Source organism: Syngnathoides biaculeatus, chromosome 15, assembly GCF_019802595.1.
Source record: "Syngnathoides biaculeatus isolate LvHL_M chromosome 15, ASM1980259v1, whole genome shotgun sequence".
NCBI classification, from domain to species: Eukaryota; Metazoa; Chordata; class Actinopteri; order Syngnathiformes; family Syngnathidae; genus Syngnathoides; species Syngnathoides biaculeatus.
The window spans coordinates 9,696,471-9,715,937 of record NC_084654.1 but is presented as its reverse complement, the minus strand read 5'-3'; the positions used below and the strand labels follow the sequence as shown (position 1 = coordinate 9,715,937).

Below are 19,467 nucleotides of genomic sequence, written 5' to 3'. Positions count from 1 at the left end.
TGCCAGACAATATGGTTTTTGTAGACTTCGACATTTATTTTCCCGCTATCATCATGGCTGACCTGTTCAATGTCCGCTGCAAAGTACAGTACTCCCGTAGTTTGTCTCTTTTTCAAGAACTTCCAAATTGTGTCTCCTTGTATCTGGTCTTCGTATTTGCTTCACAGCAAGGAGAAATTCAAATCCAAAAAAACAAGCACTATCAAATGTCTAAGCAATCTAAAAGGCAACACCTGAGCAACAAGAAACACTGATCAGTCACGTGTTCAAATACTTTTGCTCAGATAAAAAGGAAAGCAAAACAAAATTCTTGAGTTGCTTGACAGATCTAGATGTAAATACCATAAAAATAAAAGCCGGAATTCTGAAGATTTGTCTCATATTCATCAGTTGAGCAGAAACCCAAATATCTTCAGTACGCAACAATAAACAAAGGAATAGACCCTGCCGTTCCATTACTTTTGGAGCTAACTGTAAATATTTCATTTTCAAAATCGGCTTGATTGGCCAAGTATGTAACAACACACAGGGAATTTGTCTCTGGTAGTTGGTCCCGCCCTCGTATGACATAGATGTTGAAAACAAAGAACATGTACAACAAAGTAACAAGACTGAAAAAGAAGTCAATTGACAAGGAACCCCCCCCCCCCCCTCCCATATAAGAACTTACAGTTGTGCAAAATTGTAGGGTAACTGGGGGGAAAAAAGACAAAAAACAGAATGGGCCTTATTTTTTAGATGTGCTTCTAAAAAGGTTAACATTTCTTCCTACCTATGGCAACCCTTGGAACATTTGTAATAATCCATTATCCAAATATATAGTATTGCTACTTTTGCATCAAATGGTGGGGCGGGGGGGGGGGGTTCATTGGTCACGTGACTTAAGGGGGTAAATTGTGTTGGGAAAGGTGGATTTGGCTTTTCTTCAAAAAAAATGCTCTTAATCCTACGAGTTCCGTTTCAGAGAGCGATGGAAATAATGGTCTTCCGTCTTTTCGTTTACTTTCAGGACATCAAAAGTCAAAATACAGCTCCGCACACTGACCTCGACCAATAGGATCATCTAGTAAGACCTCTGCTTTGCCTTCCGTAGCTGCTAGTATTTATTCAATGTATACGAACCAATGTCTGCCACAACTTTTAGGCATGATGCAGAACATCAGCTTCTTCAAATGTCAGTGCAAAAACAATCTTGCTTAGCTACACACACCACTTGCGAACCATATTGTATTCAAAGTGCATCAACATATTTCAAGCTCTTCAGTACTCTGAAACACATTGGCACAATTCATCATTATTGTTGCCGCTGTTATCAGTGTACCAAGCCAGTAGTTTTTCTGGTTCCACCTCTCTAATTTTTATTTCACAAGCTAAAGTCCAACGATGGTAAAAGACGGGATATGATGGTTATCAAAATAAATGTCCAGTGTTTTCACCGTTCGCCAGAGATTTTATGGCAGCCCGTGTAATCGTTTAAAGACCAAATTTGTCCTGTAGTCCGGTCTAGGTGTTCGCTACCTTGTATTTTTGGCAGTCTTTCAAGCAAAACATCAGAGACACTTTCTTTCATCAAATACTTTATTTGAACAGCAAATATACAGGACTAGGGAAAAGAAATAATCCCACCTGAAAGATTCTTCACTCCTTCCCACAATAAATCTTTAACCATCTGAAAGAAAACGTCACTATGAAATGACTGTAAAATATCTTCAAAGTATTTACAGCATAAACAAAGTCCTCCTAGTGGTGTCCCATCCCTACTGTGACTTGGTGCGCACTTGTTTGCGTTTCCTTGAGGACTTGGCAGACATGACTGGGACCCAGTGGCCGTAGGGCATCCTGCTTTCATAGCTGTCCACTCTAGCTGTTAATTTAGCACTAGATGGCGCCATCAGAGTTGGTCTGGCCACACAATTCTGGGGAATGAGGACAAAAACAAAAACCTGAAACTCTTTGTTCTCAAACCTGTTACACTAGCATCGATCTTAAAATGTTAGCCCTTCAAGAACCACAATCATGATCATCATTACACTTACATTGATGCTGAAAGTGATGATTTTTGATTTTGCGGCAATTTTTGGGCTGGTGACTGTGGCCTCTGCTTCATTGCTCTGTTTCATAAAGACAAGAATAGCAGAACCAGTAAGACAAGCATCTTCTCACTTTTGTGGACATCTAGCTTCTGACAATACTTTCATATAAGAGCACTTTTTACTGCATAACACCACATGCACATTTAATCTCAGTGTTGTCACGGCCAAATTCTCGGCAGACGCCTCATGTACCAACTTATCTTTGGCATATGGAGACGAGGACTTCATCTGGTTCTAGTTCTCTTGACAGGAATAGTCACTATAAAGCACCCGCGCTCCATCAGCAAATGGTGGATTCTGTTAAATAATGATGACCCACTTCAACTGCAAACCATAGATACATTTGTCATGTCAACACAGTACTGCCTGTTGAACGCGGTATATTAGTCCTCAAATCTGCTCGTGTTATTTTGTGTACATTTCTGTGAATTTAAATGTGTTGCTAAGCCTGGTACAGAACAGAGAACGCAGTGTGTGCAGGACAAGAATCATCAATCAACCTTTCACGCAAACTTATTGTCGTCACCCAAGTCACATGACAGCCTTTTATTCCCAGGTGCCGATGAGTGAAGGAGACCACTGTCATGTTATCTATGAAGACAGGAATAAATACAGAGAATATGTGCATTCCCTCATGGTTCCAAAAGGTCAACACAAGACACAGGCAATACACATCACAAAACAGATTCCTGTATTGACTGTCTTTAGAAATATTGTGTTGACTTACACGAGTCTGCTGGAGGTTGCTTTTATTTGAAATATTTTACCACTGCAACCAATAATAAAAATGAGTCAAGTGACTTATTAACCAGGGTTGGGCATCGAGAATCGATTGGAAACGTGACTAATGTTCCGCATCTCCCAGAAGTGGTCAAATTTAAGTTTTCGTTCTCAGTTTCGATGCCTCCTGTCAGCAAACCCCGAATGAAAATGGCAAAAAACAACGAAAAAAACCCCATCAAAGATTTCTCGTGGCAAATAGCTGCGGCGAACTAAAGCATGCCTTACCTTTAAGATTAATGCCCAATTGCCTCAGTGCAACAATCGAAATTAAATTATATTCGGCAGAAGTGCCTTGCGATCGGCTGGTTCAAGGTGTACCCCGCCTTTTGGCTAAAGATGGGCTCCAACATGCCCGCAACTCCAGTGAGGATGGCGGTACGAAAAATGGATGTGTACTGGAGGCTTTCACAGTCTGTATGAATGACAGACATGCTCCCTCCCACTCCAAGCCTCAGCCTATAGCAGCCAGAGCTTCAGCATTTATTTTAGTCTTTAAATGAACTTTACGAGCCAATGAAAGAAAAAAAACTTAACAGTGAGCTAAAACCCAAGAGCAACTATCATCACAATTGGGACAAAATTCACAAACGTCTTAGGGTATTACAAACCCTAACCTTGGGCCTCATCATTGAAGAAGGAAAGCAATCAATGATTTAATATATTTTGCATTCTATTCTAAAAACCTGGTGTGTGTGAAATTACTTTTCATGTCAAAATGCTGAGTTCCAGTGCGTACCCTTCAAAATAAGGGGCTACAAATTTAAAACAGGAACTCAAGTTAAAACTTGCACAGATGAACCATTTAACAAGATAGAATAGTCCCAAATAACTTAATGCAAAATGTAACTATGTAGCTGAAACGATGAATATTAACTCAGTTGGGTTAGTTCTACAAACATTGCCTTTCAGTTCAGTTTGATAATATTGGTTATCAAAGACGGGGTGAAATGTTCATTTTAGTATCTGCTGCATGCTGCTAAGAAAATGGATATCATAATTTGGACAAACTTTTGTGAGCCCAACACCCCCCCCCCCCCCCCAAAAAAAAAAAAAAATTGTTAATAGTCGGAAGTGAGAGTGTTTGGAACCGGAACTCCCAAAATTCAAACGATGCCCAACCTTGGCATTAACAATTATGATTGATCTTCGTAGCCCATGACATACATTATCTTACTTCGTTGTTTTTGTTTTTTACTTCTACTTTTTCCATTAAAGTACTGTGGCTGATGCTATACGGAAAATCACTTTCTTCAAAGGACTCAATGTTTATCATCACTTAAACTTGCAACAAACTGGGGAAAAAAACAAAGCAACTCTAAATATAGTCATGTGACTCATTTAGGAGCACTGACACTCACCTGAGATATCTTTTCAGGGTGTGGTCTCACCCTTGGCTCAGACTCTGGCAGCGTCCATTTGTGCTTCTCCATCTGCTCTGACAGGATCGGTTTCACACTTTCAGGAAGCTCCAGTTTGTCCACTCCCAGCAGCTTCATGGCATTAGTTCTTGCAACTTTGAGAAGTTCTTTCTTATCTGAGTAGAGACAAGTGTAGATATAATTAGTATGAATATATAGTTGTATGGATGGAAATGTTCCCTTAATTTTGCATGTTCAGATTACCTTCCACGCTCAAACTGACTGAACTTCCTGAGGATCTTGAGGGGCTTCTATAGGATCTGGACGGTGATCTGGGAAACCTATTAAAGCGACCCTGGACCCTGCTGTATCTGCTCCTGGCATATGCCGACCGTGAGCGGGATCTGGAGCGAGAATTGGAAGTGGAGCGCCTATGGTGCCTGTGGTACCTGTCCGGTGAGGGTGAGCGGCTGTAGGATCGAGAGTGTGCCCTGTAGCGGCGTGATGCATGGTGGCGGCTGTTTCTTCGGTGGCTGCGACAGCGGGAATGTCTGTGGCAGCGTGGATGAGAGCGCGACCTGGAACGAGATGAGGAACTGTCGCTGGATGATGAAGATCTGTGACGCCCTCTGTCGCTGTCAGCAGATGAGGAAGGGCTGCTTTCATAACTATTCCTGGAGTAGTAGGAGGAGGGGCTCCTCTGATCAAAAACACCACAAGCTTCATCACTCAGTTGAACATGAGCCATTGCTAGGTGAGAGTCTTCTCCCTTAGTCATTGTCTTCCACAAATCTGCAACAAAACCATGATTAAGGACATACAAATTAAGTACCGTTTTCACTAAAATACAGTCTTAACGTTCATCACCCTGCCATGCTGTTTTTTCCTAATGAAATTTTAACAGGAAAGTACGCAGTTGCACCTTGAATGTATTAACATGCCTGGCAGCACTGAAGTCAGTCTACAGGAAGACACGTGATTAATCAGTTTGCTGTTTTAATATTTGCAGTTCCTACAGATCAAAGACAATTTAAGCCTGTGTGCAATGTACTGTACTGTATGTCGTTTGCATGCATAGAGCTGTAGTTTCACCTCTGCTATTTTGTTAGTCCATCGACGAATATTTTTTGGCTTCTTTCATTACATTACGGTTTTTAAATGTACAATATTCTCTAAAATTGTCTCAATTTTGCCATAAACTTCAAATGGGTAAGACAAGCATGTTTCACCACTTGTTTGGGAACGGTCACTTAAATGCTTCATGGTTTATTAGTTTATGTTTTGAAGTGTTTAAAATTGTTCAGGGCGTACGGGAGAGCTCAGACTGCAAATTAGGCTTTAGTTTCGCTACATTTCACCGGTGTACTCATTGTTCTTCAAAATGGGCAATAAAAAATTAGTGGGAAAACGTTATATAACTTACTAACAGATAAACAATACGCTTAAAACGACGCATATAATACTTGGTGGTTGATTGGGTGGCTTGCCCGCGTGATCAACGGCGTTGTTACGCAACGAAAACCTTCTGGAAAATTCCATCTTACGCAATATAGCATTAGCGGTAGCGCTAACGTGGTATGTTTCCTTTGTTCTGACCGATCGTTTGCTACTCCAAAACTAGCATACAAAGAAAGACGTTAAGAAACAATGTGATAACACTTCTAGAAATACAAAGGAGCCAAAACCTTACCTGTTAAGATTGATGCTTTGTTTCAGTTTTCAAGGTCACGACGGTACCAAACGTAAAATATGGTCGCCTTTTACAAAGTAACCGAAGAATTTGTAAGTAATTAAAGACTGCTAAATATCAGCTAGCACTATCACAGTGGTGCAACTGCTGACTCGTCTCCTCTGGAATGAAACCGAACAAAAGGACCAACGCGTTTTAATGAGCTTCTGGAATATTCCTGTCACGTGGTTATCCACTCTGGCGCCTTCTCGTGGCGACACGTCTGAAACCATTCAAACGCTTCGTTGAACAAATAAGCACGACGTCATTTTTTTGGTTATCATTTTTATTTGAACAGGAGGATGTTTATGAAATCTCCTTAACCTTGTATACCGGGAAAATACACAATTCTGGGAAATCACTGACAGTAGAATATTTACAAGGATAATACATTTCCACGAGTTAATATTGTAAAACGGCGTTGGTAAATCGTTAGTCTCAGGTTTCTGAGGACCTGGGTTCAAAACCCGGCCCAGCCTGTGTGGAGTTTGCATGTTCCTTGAGGTTTTCCCCAGACACTCCGGTTCCTTCCCATACCCCAAATAGTGTGTATGCTTTAGTTGGAGTCTCTAAATTGCCCCTAAGCGTGATTGTGAGTGCGACTGTTGTCTGTCTGCACGCGCCCTGCGATTGGCTGGCAACCAGTTCGTGGTGTAACCTGCAGACCTGCCCGATTATAGCTGTCATAGGCTCCAGCATTCCCGCGACAATCGTGAGGATAAGCAGCTCAGAAAATGGATGTATGGAAGTCAATTTTTTTTCTGCTAGTCCATCCAGATATGGCGAGTACATTTTAGCGCACTCTGCATCTATATAGGGGCCATGTTGGTGGGGGCGACTTTTTCCGTCCCAAAGCAATTCATGTACATTGAAAACTTGCCATAACCATAACTTGCTATTTTTAACCGATTACAGTAAGGTTTAGTAGTTGTCAACGCCAATGTGTGTGACCTCAAAACAGAACATTTGGGGGAAAAAAAGAATCCACAGTCTTTTTGTCTGTGAAACGTTATTCCCAGTTCCTTTGTTGTGATCACACAGCGTTGCGTTCAACCGCGTGTAAACAAATGTGCGGTTATGCTTGTGATTTTATTTTTTCTCCCCAAGTCTACAAACATGTAACGACTACATGTTTTGCCCCCATTATCCGTATGCACTAATAGTACTAGTAATACTATTTACAGATTGTTCCTACCTGTGTATGTTCTTACCTGTGTGTACGTCACAAATCTCAGATCTCGCGATGTTCCGTACACGCTATGTTGCATACGCGACTTAAATAGCTGCGCGATCAAAGTCCTCCTTCGTCTTGCTGAGCTCTCCTCTGCGACCTGGAAACGTGTTAGTTGACAGAAGAGATGAATATTCTGACTGTTTTGCCCTCCAATTTTGGATACGTCATATTCACTTACCTATACAGTTGGGTTATGCTGGCTTATTTAGCTGTAAAAGTTGGAGCAGCCCGGAAGAAGTATGACGTTAAGGTACTTATTTCTTTTCAGTGGACTTCACTTTTTAAAGTACAGAGCTTGAGTTAGCGTTTGGTGCTTGTTACTTTTTGATTTTCAAATAAAATATTCGCGTGTCCTGTGTCGCGCAGTATCCAACGATGTACAGTGACAAGGAGCAAGTGTTCAACTGTATCCAGAGAGCCCATCAGAACACACTTGAGGTGTATCCTCAGTGGCTTGTTTTCCAGACCATCGCAGCCCTCGTTTACCCGGTACGATGTTATCTTTGCTCTCTGACGTGATTTCTCATGATAACGGCGTTAGATCCAAAGGCACCGTCACAATGACTAAGCACATTTTCACCGATCTGGATTCTAGGTTTATATTGTTTTGTTCATTCCCTTCCAATAGTTAACAGCGTCGATACTCGGGGCCATTTGGGTGACGAGCAGACTTTCCTATGCTTGGGGCTATTACACTGGAGGTAAGACCCATATTTGCTCGATAAAATAAAACCGGGCGCTCCTTCTCACAGAGTGAAGGAGAAATTACGACTTGAAGGTAATGGTCTTACCTTCAGGTCGTAATTGTTTAAATCGGGGTTTTCGAAGTTTTTACACCAACTATAACCTGCGAAATATATATACTTAAGGACCAACCACCTGAAAAAATCAAAATAGGCCCAAGGTTTCATCAATAATGACGCAACAAGTTTTATTTCTGAAAAGGTATAATATCAGTGTAAGACTCTGTAACATTATAGACAGTTTAACACTGCCTCAATCCAGGAAAACGTCTAGAGTACTTAATGATTCAATTCAAATACATTTCACATAATGTTAGAAATGTACTGAAGCATATTTAAAAACAAAACAGATCAGATTTCATGCCAATGTATTAAACTGTATGTACTTGGGCAGTCATTATAGTAACTTCTTGAGCACCACTAGGGAGAGCCTGCATACCACTGACTAGTGCATAGGTCTCAAACTCAAGGCCCGTGGGCCAAATGCGGGCTGCCACTTCACTTTATGTGCCCTGCGAAATCAAACCATGTTCATCAACTTCTGTGATTTTTGCTAAATTCTATACCCCAATTCTAGATGCTAATCATAATAATTGACAATAATGTCTATTGTTTCAACCCCTTTTTCTACAGTAACTTAAAAATTATAATTGAAGAGACTGTTATCCTTCTGATTTGAAAACTAGTTATCCCTTAGTTTGTTGGGTAATGGTAATATAATTTGCATATATAATTAAATCCTAACTACAGTGCGGCCCAAGACAAAAATGAGTTTGACACTGATGCACTAGTGGTACATATCTCACACTTTGAGAAGCACTGGTTCAAATCAAGATTTTGGGGGGAAAGATGAATAAAATTGTCATTAAAAAAAAACATTAATTGAAATGTGAAATGCTGTGTGTTTCCATACAGATCCCGCAAAGAGAATGAATGGCGCCTATGGCTACATTGGATACTTCGGAGTGATCTTTCTGTCCATATCTGTAGCCTTGCAATTGCTTGTAGTTTTTTAAGATTATTTTCAGAAAGAAAAGATTGCTCTTGTCTTTTCCAGTATGACTGAAAATATTCTTCAAGTCTACAAAATAGCATGTTGGTTTGACATGCAGTAGCCTCACCTTAGTTTGCAGCATTTAAGCAACAACTGATACTGAAAATGCATATCATAGTCAAAAGAAAATCCACTGTTTTGATCTGAACTGACAACATAATTACTGTAAGTTTTATCCAAGGGACTCGCTTGTATTTGATTTAATAAGGGGGACAAAAACTCTGAACAGTTGTTTTGTCCATAATCACTTAGGTAAGGCAGGGATTTGCCACCAGTGTACTGTAGTAAGCAGTAATTTGTCAAAAATATTAATTATGAATTCTTCCTTATCCATCACAGTGACTGTATAAAGTCAGAACAATAAAATGTGCTTTGTACTTCCATTAGATAGCAGAAGGTACCATTAAACTGTGTATCCACTTGTTGTCACACAAGCGAATACACAGATGTGCGAGTGCAGCTTTGTGCTCAATTAATGCTGGGAAGATTTCACAGAGTAAATGAGTTTTTGAATTAATTCACATGTCACTTTTCCAGTATTTTTGTTTGGTGTCACTTTTCTAGTATTTTTGTTTGGTGGTGTGCAGTGAGAGCTTATGTAAAACGGGTGCCTTGGGTCAATAAAGTTTGGGAAACACTGGGCTGAAGGGCTATAAAGGTCAAGACCAGATACTTTGGAGCTTGTGCTTTCCCAAATGTTTCCTTGAGCAAATCACAAGAGTCCTGTTGAGAGTTCCTAAGATTCTATTTGTACTGTGTGCAAAACAAGAAATATCCATGCATCATCCATTTTCTATCCACCTTATCCTCATTTTAAGTTTTTGGGGCAGTAAGTATATAGTTCTAATCAAAATTCCTTTGTGAATATGTACATTAGACACTAGAGAAGGTATAGTTATAATTTAGAACAACAGAAATGTTACAACTGCTTTTACTATATTTCACAATACTAAATAGTTGACAAATAAAGAACAAATGTGTTCAGAACTTGATATCAAAAGTTTGCAGGTCTCGCTAACACTAAAGTATGAATTGAGAAAGACCTTGTTAGACTCGCATGATGTACAGACATAATGTTTGTCAAAGCTGCGAATACCACTACAAAAAACAATACTATCACAAACAAAAAATAGTCCCTTTTAGAATTGTATATTCTCAGACCACTGCCATGCATTTATTATTTGAAACCTTATACAAAGACCAAAAGTCACATAACAGTAGTAGGTAAAGTAAAAAATGGTTTGATTTTAATAGTTTCAACTATAGAAAATTTAAAGGACAGTGGTGGTAATACTTTTAATCATAAAATAATAATGATAAGTGACAATTCTAACACTAAAAATGACAGTCAATTCTGTGAGCAGCACAGTGGATCAGCTGGAAAGCAGATCTGAGGCCCCATGTTCAATCCTGGACACGCTTGTGGAGTTTGCATATTCTCCCCGTGCCTGCATGAGTTTTCTCTGGGCACTCCGGTTTCCTCCGACATCCCAAAAACATGCAACATTAATTGGACACTCGAAATTGCCCCGAGGTGTGATTGGGAGTACGGCTGGTTGTCTCTATGTGCCCTCAGATTGGATGGCAACCAGTTCAGGGTGTACCCCGCCTCCTGCCTGTTGACAGCTGGAATAGGCCCAGGGACTCCCTGCGATCTTTGTGAGGATAAGCGGCTAAGAAAATGGCTGAATAAATACTGTAGTTGTGAAAGTGAAGGATTGGTTAGCACATCTGCCTCACAGTTCTGAGGACCCGTGTTCAAATCCGACCTTGCCTGTATAGTTTGATGGTCTCTGTCTGGATGAGTTTTCTCGGGCACTCCGGGTTCCTCCCTGACCTGCGATTTTCTGGTGACCAGTTCAAGTTGTACCTTTGACCCAAGTGAGGATAACCGGCAGAGAAAATGTGTGTTTATAAAGAAAGAAAAACCTCATCTTATTATAAAATACTTAATATTGTGCATCAAATTAACAAATGTATGCAAATTTGTCCCTTCATGTTTTAAGGTTCCAATTTAATGTAAAATATATAATATCGTGCGTCAAAGCCAAGGCTCCAACTCAATGTAAAACATACAATGTCGTACGTCAAACCCAATATCGTGCGTCAAAGCAACAAATGCAATTTTGTCCCACAACCTATGAAGGCATCAAGAGCGGCTCAGTTACTCCCAACTGTGTAGGCCAACTGCGCATGCGCCTCACCGAGCTCGGAAGCAAAGTCGGGCTGATCCAAGGGGTTCACATCAAAAAACGAAAATAAGAGGTACATGTTCATTTGAAAACGACTTTACAGTGCTTAAACATCATGGTTGTGTCTGTTTTCTCTTCACGCCGTGACTGTCGTATCGGTTTTGCTAATGTTTTTAGCAGCGTCTTAACGAGAAGGCGCCTTAGAGGAAATGTTTGCTAGTATCAAAGCGACGAACAAAAGACTCCTACGACACAGTCGTGTTTATCGCTACTCTCTCACCGACTATTTTCATCACGACGTTTTAAGTGGTCCGTCTTGATGATTTTTTTTAAAAAATCAAATAAATGTTGGAGAGTTGTTTTTTCAATTCGCGATCACGCAATTGCCTTTTTTATATGTAGCCAAAGAGATGGGCATCATTCCCATGTAGCAGTTGCGTACTAAGGTTGCTCTGGTTTGCTTTTGTTTTGTTTGTTTAGTTTAGCCCTCACCAACGTGTTTTGTCTACACCAATAATTGTAAATGCTGAAGAGTAATAATGTTTTACCTTATACAGTTTTCTACAAAGTGTTTGGTTATTAAATTACTCTTGTTCCTTCTTGTCCAGAGCCATGTCAGGATTTCTGGACGGCATTCGGTGCGGAGACTGCGAGTGCAATGTGGACTGGGGTGAAAGAAGAAATACTATTGCATCTATAGCCGCAGGAGTTCTGGTATTTTTATGTATTCATTTTTCACGCACACTGTCCTTCATTAACTGTCCAGCTCACTGTGGACTTCCCATTATACTGACCATTTATTGTAGTCCTTTTATGCATAAATTATGGTAACCTCGGTCAGGATTTACCCTTGTGTTTTTTTTTCTGTTATTGGCTGGTTCAGACTACAAGGCAAATTTGGTCTCACAATGGCACTGTGTGAGAATACTGACATGAAATCCTGCCATGTTTCAATCAGAACACTCGCAAATACTACATATCATCATGGAAACAAATATTACACTGCCCTTGTTCATTTTTAATGCCTGTTGCAATTGAAGATAGATTTGTTTTGACAAATTTATAACAGAAATAGTTCATAAGAGTAAAGACTAATATTGAGCCATTTTCCATGTTTTTTTTCCCCACATAAACAAAATCCACCCATCCATTTTTTTGCACCGCTTATCCTCACTAGGATCGCGGCCTTGCTGCAGCCTATCCCAGCTATCCTTAGTCGAGAGGCAGTGTTAGGATGTTTTTAGGGTGATGTGCAGTGCCATTTCTCCTCCAAATATGGTGTGCATTATGGTATCCAAAGGGTCCAGTGTTCCTGTCATCTGACGAGACTATATTTTCCCAGTATTTAACTATCTTGTCCAAATGTTGGTCAGCAAACTGAAAACGAGCTTTGACAGATCACCCCGTTCCAATGGGGTCTTGCGTGATGAGCATGCATACAGGCCGTGGGGGCGGACGGAGTGCATTGCTCTGTTTTCCTTGTGAGAGTACCTGCTAATTCCAGATCTTTTTGAAGCTCTCCACAGGTAATCCTTGGCTCTTGGAAAACTCTTCTGATTGTTCTTTCCACTTCTCTTGTCATAAACCTTGGAAGAAGCACCTGACCGAGGGAAATTTATGGTGATACGATTGGCTTCACACTTAAGTATTAACCATACTTACCGGAACCTTCATGAGGTTAGATATGCACCTGTAACCAACGCCATCATTCTGTTTTGCAAAATTTAATTTGCGGGAGTCTTGAGACAGCTCTTTGCTCATACCCATCATGAGATGTGTCTTCACTCATACCTTGGCAATTAGACCATATTCTAGGCCATCAATTTGGACTGAAATCATGGGAAAATCAAAAGAAATTGCCCAGGAAATCAGAGAATCGTGAAGCTCCACGGGTCTGGCTCATCCATGGGTGCAACTTCCAGATGCTTGAAGCTGCCACGTTCATCTGTTCAACGGGAATATCCTGCTACCACACTACTCAGGAAAGAGACTGGGTCTGTGTCCCAGAGACTGTGTTTTGTTCAAAAATGTGTGACTTCACCCCAGAACACAAGACCTTGTGAAGATGGTACGAAAGTGTCATTATCAGTCACATTATCACAGTGAAATGAGTCCTGCACTGACACTGGCTGAAAGGCCATCACGTGAATCAAAACAAACAAGCAGATTACAGTTTTCAACAAAAACGCAAAGACAAAGATCTTACAGTTGAAGCCAGAAGTTTACATACAATGTGCAAAAATTAGATGGATAAATGGGTGAATTGCCCATCTTGTGATTTCATTTTTTCAATATTGTCATTGCAGTTTTTTACCGGTTGGTGGATCATCATAGATGCAGCAGTGAAGTATCCGGATCAGGGAGAGTTTCCCCATGCTTATCACACATGTGGAGTTATCGCTACAGTGGCTTTTCTCATGTAAGTCTAAATTTACACTTTCTCGCTTGTCAGATATATTTTGTATTATTTTGTTTATATTAAGCTTGGTTAAAATGCTTGAATAAAAATCCTACATGCCAAACAATGCATATATAGCTACCGGATTTTGATTCACTGATAGAATTTGGGATAGTGATACATCACTTCAAACATACTTGCTGCTATAAATTATTTCCCTTCATGTGTAATCCGACCAGAAATATTTGAAAATTGATTGATCTTCTGTTAACTCTCACATCTTTTCAAGGCCCTCCCAGAACTCTGTGACAAGTGTATTGTTTCACCAAATCACTTATTTCGATGCTTTGCGACTGTTTGTAAAAATAGCTTAGCAATTAGCATGCGGCTCCGCCTATCCACTTCAAGTAGTCCCTTCATGACACTTTTGTAAGAATTATGATAAAAAGGGTAGCTTATCGCTACCTTGGAGCTGATGATCAGTGACTTGCAATGCGTTACCACTGGACGGAAGAAACCTTTGCATCTGTAGCTTGGCAGCCATGTGGTGTAATAAAATAGCCTGCGCCAAACTTATCTTGAATGTGGATGAGCTGTCCGTTCATGTCAGACTCTGGATCACTCGTCCCAATATCCGGTATAATCAGTATTGCAGCCGTAACAAGTCAACTTTAGATGATTGTCGTAATAAAATTAATTACCTTAGTTTATATGCTAATTGAAATACATCAATCTCTTCAGAAAAGCCATAACATTGGTTATATTTGCTAACATGTGTTTAAATTTGCTTTCTTTAGGATAAATGCTGTCTCAAATGGTCAAGTGAGAGGCGATAGCTACAGTGAAGGCTGCATGGGACAGACTGGTATGTACATGGACAACATGAGTTACCAAAATAACCTCTTACCAAAAACACCGTTAGGTATACTTGAACAGTCAGAGACATCCAGAACAAGGACTTTAAAATGTAACATTGATACTGCCTGGTTCTGCATTCTGTGAGATGAATTTCTATTTTGGTATCTTGTTTAGGAGGATGAGGGGGACAAAATATTCATTTCTGTTAGGGATTGAAAAAATCGAAACTTGCATGTTATATTACGTCACCACACACAAAGTGAAATAGTTCAAGGCTTTATATTTCAATTTTCAATTTAAATTTCAATGACAGCATCAAAGTGATGTGGAATGGGGGTTATCAGTCTTTAGCAAAGTTCAGGTGTTACTGTCGTCCAGTTTGTTTTGATATTGGCCATCATATGGCCATTCAGGGTTTCTGGTCCCTCATCTTCGTCTATACAATAATCCCTAAATTGTCAATGGGCTTTAAGTCACCCGAGTTTTCTGGCCACTCAAGTACTGTTATTCCATTCCGATTAAACCAGGTATTGATAGTTTTGGCTTTTGTGGGCAGGTGCCAAATCCTATGTGAGGGTCTGTTTCCCCAATATCAAACCGCCACTTATTTTCACCTTTATGTACACACACAGTTGCCTTCATTGACCCCAAGCAGGCTCTATGAACAGCAAATTAATCAGGAATTTATGATGACAGAAAATGATAAATAACAGCTGCACAGCAAGAATCTGTATGAAAACCATCCATGGAGCTCCATCACTGCACACGTTAGCCCACCTCTTGAGGTGTAAACCAGGGGTGTGCGGAAGTGAGAGACAGAAACAAAGGAAAGCTAAACAATTATCTTTGTCCAACTGCACTGAACTTTGTCGAAAAACAGTGAGTAGTCACAACATTGCTGGGAACAACTAGCAGGCACAAATGGCCATGAAAGAGATAATAGTCACAACATGGAATAATAAAGCATGTGAAGGTTGTATAAAACAAAAATAAATTGGTATATATAAAGGAAATTTTTCAAATCACTCAACACGGTGTTATAAGGACAACTGTTTCTCTTTTAGTTGTAAATACATTTGGCAAAAAATATAAACGGAATACTTTTGTTTTTGCTCCCATTTCTTTTGAGCTGGGCTCCGAGTTCTCCAAACTTTTTCTACGTACACAAAAGGCCATTTCCCTCAAATATTGTTCACAAATCTGTGTTAATGAAAATTTCTTCTTTGTTGTGATTATCCATCCAACCTCGGAGGTGTGGCATGTCACGATGCAGATTAGATAGCGTGATTATTGCACAGGTGTGCCTTAGGGTGGCCACATCAAAAGGCCACTCTGAAATCTGCAATTTTATCACAGCACAATGCCACAGATATCGCAAACTTGGTGTGAGTGTGCAGTTTGGATGCCAACTGCAGGAATGTCCACGAGAGGTGTTACTAGTGAATTGATTTCTCCATTATAAGCCGTTCTTCAAAGGCATTTCATATAATTTGGCAATACATCCAACTCACAACCTCAGACCACGTGTAACCAGTCTACTTTAGCATCTCCACATCCAGCATGTTCACCTCCAAGATTGTCTGAGACCAGGCACCCGGAGACCTGCTGCAAAAATCTATTTGCATAACCGAAGAATTCCTCCATCTTCTTCTTTTCCTTTGTCCCATCAGGGGTCACTACAGTGTGTCTTTTTCCATCCAAGCCCATCTCGTGCATCTTCCTTTCTAATACCCACTGTCCTCATGTCTTCCCTCACAACATCCATCAGCCTTTTCTTTGGTCTTCCTCTCGCTCTTTTGCCTGGCAGCTCCAACCTCAGCATCCTTCTAACAATATTCTCACTTTATCGCCTCTGGACATGGCCAAACCACCGAAGTCTGCTCTCTCTCACTTTGTCTCCAAAACATCCAACTTTAGCTGTCCCTCTAATAAGCTAATTTCTAATCCTATCCAACCTGCTCACTCCGAGCGAGAACCTCAACATCTTCATTTCTGCCACCTCCAGTTCTGCTTCCTGTTGTTTCTTCACTGTCACTGTCGCTAATCTGTACATCATGGCCGGCCTCACCACTGTTTTGTAAACTTTGCCCTTCATCCTAGCAGAGACTCTTCTGTCACATAACACACCAGACACCTTCCGCCACCTGTTCCAACCAGCTTGGACCTGTTTCTTCACTTCCTTTCCACACTCACCATTGCTCTGGATTGTTGACTCCCAAGTATTTGAAGTTGTCCACCCTCGCTATCTCTTCTCCCTGTAGCCTCACACTTCCCCCTCCAGCCCTCTCATTTACGCACATATATTCTGTTTTATTTGGGCTAATCTTCATTCCTCTCCTTTCCAGTGCGTGCCTCCATCTTTCTAATTGTTCTTCCACCTGCTCCCTGCTTTCACTGCATATCACAATATCATCTGCAAACATCATGGGGATTCCAGTCTAATGTCATCTGTCAGTTTATATATTACCACAGCAAACAGGAAGAGGCTCAGAGCTGATCCCTGATGTAGTCCTACCTCCACCTTAAATTCTGTCAGAAACCATCTCAGGGAAGCTTATCTGCGTGCTCCTCTTCCTCACTGGGATCTCAACCTGACTGCAGTTAGTCGTCGTAACCGAATTCAGTGGGTGAATGCTCCCATTTGATGACATTTGGAACTTTGGATAGATATTGTGTTCACAGATGAATGACAGCATGTCTGGTGTCATGTGGGTGAGCGGTTTGCTGATGCTGCTGTGACAAGATCCTGACATCAATTTTTGTGCCATTCATCCACAACCATCACCTCTTGCTGCAGAATGACAATGCACAGCCCCATGTTGCAAGGGTCTGTACACAATTCCTGAAAGCTGAACAGATCCCAGTTCTTGCATGGCCAGCATACTCGCCAGACATGTCACCCATTGAGCATGTTTGGGATGGCCTGGATCACCATATATGAAGACATGTTCCAGTGTCTGTCTATATCCAACAACATTGCACAACCATTGAAGAGTTGACCAACATCCCACAGGCCACAATTAACAACCTGTTCAACTCTATGTGAAGATGTCTTGTACTGCACGAGGGCAAGTGTTGGTCATACTATATACGGATGATTATACCTGTGGATTTAACACCATTATACCACACATTTTGATTGGAAAACTGTTTCACTTTGGTTTTCAAACACAGCTCTACCACTGGACTAGGGTCTTTTTCACTAACCGCCCCAAAACTATCTGAGTCAGCCTCTCGTTTTGGAGACTCCTGGACTCCTGCCTCGCCTTCCTGCTTCCTTGCACTCGGGTCCTTCACATTTTTTGCCTTGCCTTCCTTGGCTCCACAAACCTTTACTGTAGTTCAGCCCAGTAATCTCAATACTAAATGACCACAATCATATATATATCTATATATTTTTACGTTAAATGAATACATCTGTCTGAGATTTGCTGGCTAACAGTTCTTTCATCCAAAGTCAGCTGGGACAAGCTCCAGCACAGCCATGAATTTAATCGGATGGACAGACAGAGAGATGGATGGATGGAAATGTACAGTACATACAAAAGTTTTGCCGCAACTTTTTTTTAATTGAAAAATTGCAACATTTCAATTTACCTTTGACCTACACCTTTTCAGAGTACATTGCACTTCTAGATTTTTCCATATTGAAAAAATACTGTAAAATAGAAACACACTGGAAGCATACTGACCTATTTCAAAAAGGAAAAGTGGCAATTTATCACAAAGTTCAGATCATTGGTTTTATTTATTTCGTCTATTTGGATTATAGTCAATGAAATTTAAGGCAAAATGAAAACTTTTCCGTAATGTAAATGTCGTGCACAAGAATGTGGCAATTGTTTTTTTTTTTTTTTTTTTTTGTACAACAGACAAGTAACAGTCCACTAGAAGCCCACCCTGTCTTATCTCACTTTGCAGGTGCTCGTGTGTGGCTGTTCGTTGGCTTCATGATGGCATTTGGATCCCTCATTGCCTCCATGTGGATCCTGTTTGGAGGTTTTGTAGTTCCTCGTAAGTTTAGTTTTGGCGTGATACGTTAATTGTCAGTTTTTCAACCCAAACCCATGTCGTGTAGTCTGATAATACATTTCCCATGAATTTAAATAGTTAAGATTTGTGTTGGTGTTTCTTGTTCTTCCAGAGAAGCATGTTGTGTACCCTGGTATTGCCATTTTCTTCCAGAATGCATTCATTTTCTTCGGGTAAGTGAGCAGACCGATTATTCTTCAGGTCCTTTGTATATTGCAAAATAACTGACCTCACCCTCCTGTATTTTTATTCAGGGCCCTGGTGTTCAAGTTTGGACGTACAGAAGATCTGTGGCAATAGTTGACTCCAAGTGTGTCTGTCCATCATTGTTAAACATTGCTTTCTTTGTCGTATGAGACAATATGTTCCAGGCTTCAGTGGTTATTCATCACTTTCTATGTAGCCATTTTTAGCTTTCAGGATTTCATTTAATTTATATTTTTGTTGCTGTTTTAAAAGGCAAAATCATAACCAAGCACAACTATTAATACTCATTGACTGTTTTGAACAGCAGCCCATTTTTAAATGTGTGTCTGCCCCATGCAGCTGTGTTGTTTAAAATGGTATAAACTGTATATAACATGTATATCGGGAACTCTAGGTCCAAATCTCCTGTAGGTATACTTATACTGTCACCACATTCATTATATTTCACCTGTCAGCTGAGTGAAGAGAACACATTTTGTGATCATATATAAAATAAGTGAGGGAATTACCATGAAAATACATGCTGATGAATTTCGCCACGTGGGATTATTTCTCTCTAAAATGACATCACGTGAGCACTGAATCTTGTCATGCAGATTTATTGTAAAATGATCATAGGTCAGTTGTATGGTAGATTTACTTACTGCGTGCGTCCATATCTCACATTTGTACAATGGGGTCAGTCTTTGGCTGCCATGGCATAATTAAACAAGATTGTAAGCACTTGTCTTTTGTAAATGTGATGTATGCTTACAGGCAATGTTCCCTCTAATTTTTCACGTGTCT

General features: G+C 40.4%; 3 protein-coding genes across 4 annotated transcripts; 2 read left to right on the top strand and 1 right to left on the bottom strand.

Moving 5' to 3' along the window:
• Nucleotides 1-1,560: 1,560 nt before the first annotated feature.
• Nucleotides 1,561-6,120, bottom strand: rsrp1 (arginine/serine-rich protein 1). The gene is made up of 6 exons (XM_061843091.1): nucleotides 5,925-6,120; nucleotides 4,499-5,026; nucleotides 4,235-4,410; nucleotides 2,037-2,111; nucleotides 1,779-1,916; nucleotides 1,561-1,669 (listed from the first exon to the last, which is right to left on the bottom strand). The coding sequence occupies exons 2-6, from the start codon at nucleotides 5,010-5,012 to the stop codon at nucleotides 1,604-1,606; spliced, it is 969 nt and encodes a 322-aa protein (XP_061699075.1). The 5' UTR covers nucleotides 5,013-5,026; nucleotides 5,925-6,120; the 3' UTR covers nucleotides 1,561-1,603.
• Nucleotides 6,121-7,196: 1,076 nt separating this feature from the next.
• mgst3b (microsomal glutathione S-transferase 3b) lies at nucleotides 7,197-9,637 on the top strand. Its single transcript, XM_061843094.1, has 4 exons — nucleotides 7,197-7,447; nucleotides 7,564-7,686; nucleotides 7,826-7,898; nucleotides 8,856-9,637. Exons 1-4 carry the CDS (start codon nucleotides 7,322-7,324, stop codon nucleotides 8,954-8,956), a joined length of 423 nt encoding a protein of 140 aa, XP_061699078.1. The 5' UTR covers nucleotides 7,197-7,321; the 3' UTR covers nucleotides 8,957-9,637.
• A 1,484-nt stretch (nucleotides 9,638-11,121) lies between these two features.
• Nucleotides 11,122-19,404, top strand: tmem50a (transmembrane protein 50A). Of its 2 annotated transcripts, none has more exons than XM_061843092.1 (7): nucleotides 11,122-11,259; nucleotides 11,795-11,900; nucleotides 13,493-13,605; nucleotides 14,382-14,449; nucleotides 18,364-18,456; nucleotides 18,587-18,647; nucleotides 18,729-19,404. In XM_061843092.1, the coding sequence occupies exons 2-7, from the start codon at nucleotides 11,799-11,801 to the stop codon at nucleotides 18,772-18,774; spliced, it is 483 nt and encodes a 160-aa protein (XP_061699076.1). In that variant the 5' UTR covers nucleotides 11,122-11,259; nucleotides 11,795-11,798; the 3' UTR covers nucleotides 18,775-19,404. The 2 variants fall into 2 exon arrangements, with proteins under 2 accessions (XP_061699076.1, XP_061699077.1); XM_061843093.1 differs by lacking the exon at nucleotides 11,122-11,259 and adding an exon at nucleotides 11,308-11,495.
• The last annotated feature ends 63 nt before the right edge of the window (nucleotides 19,405-19,467 follow it).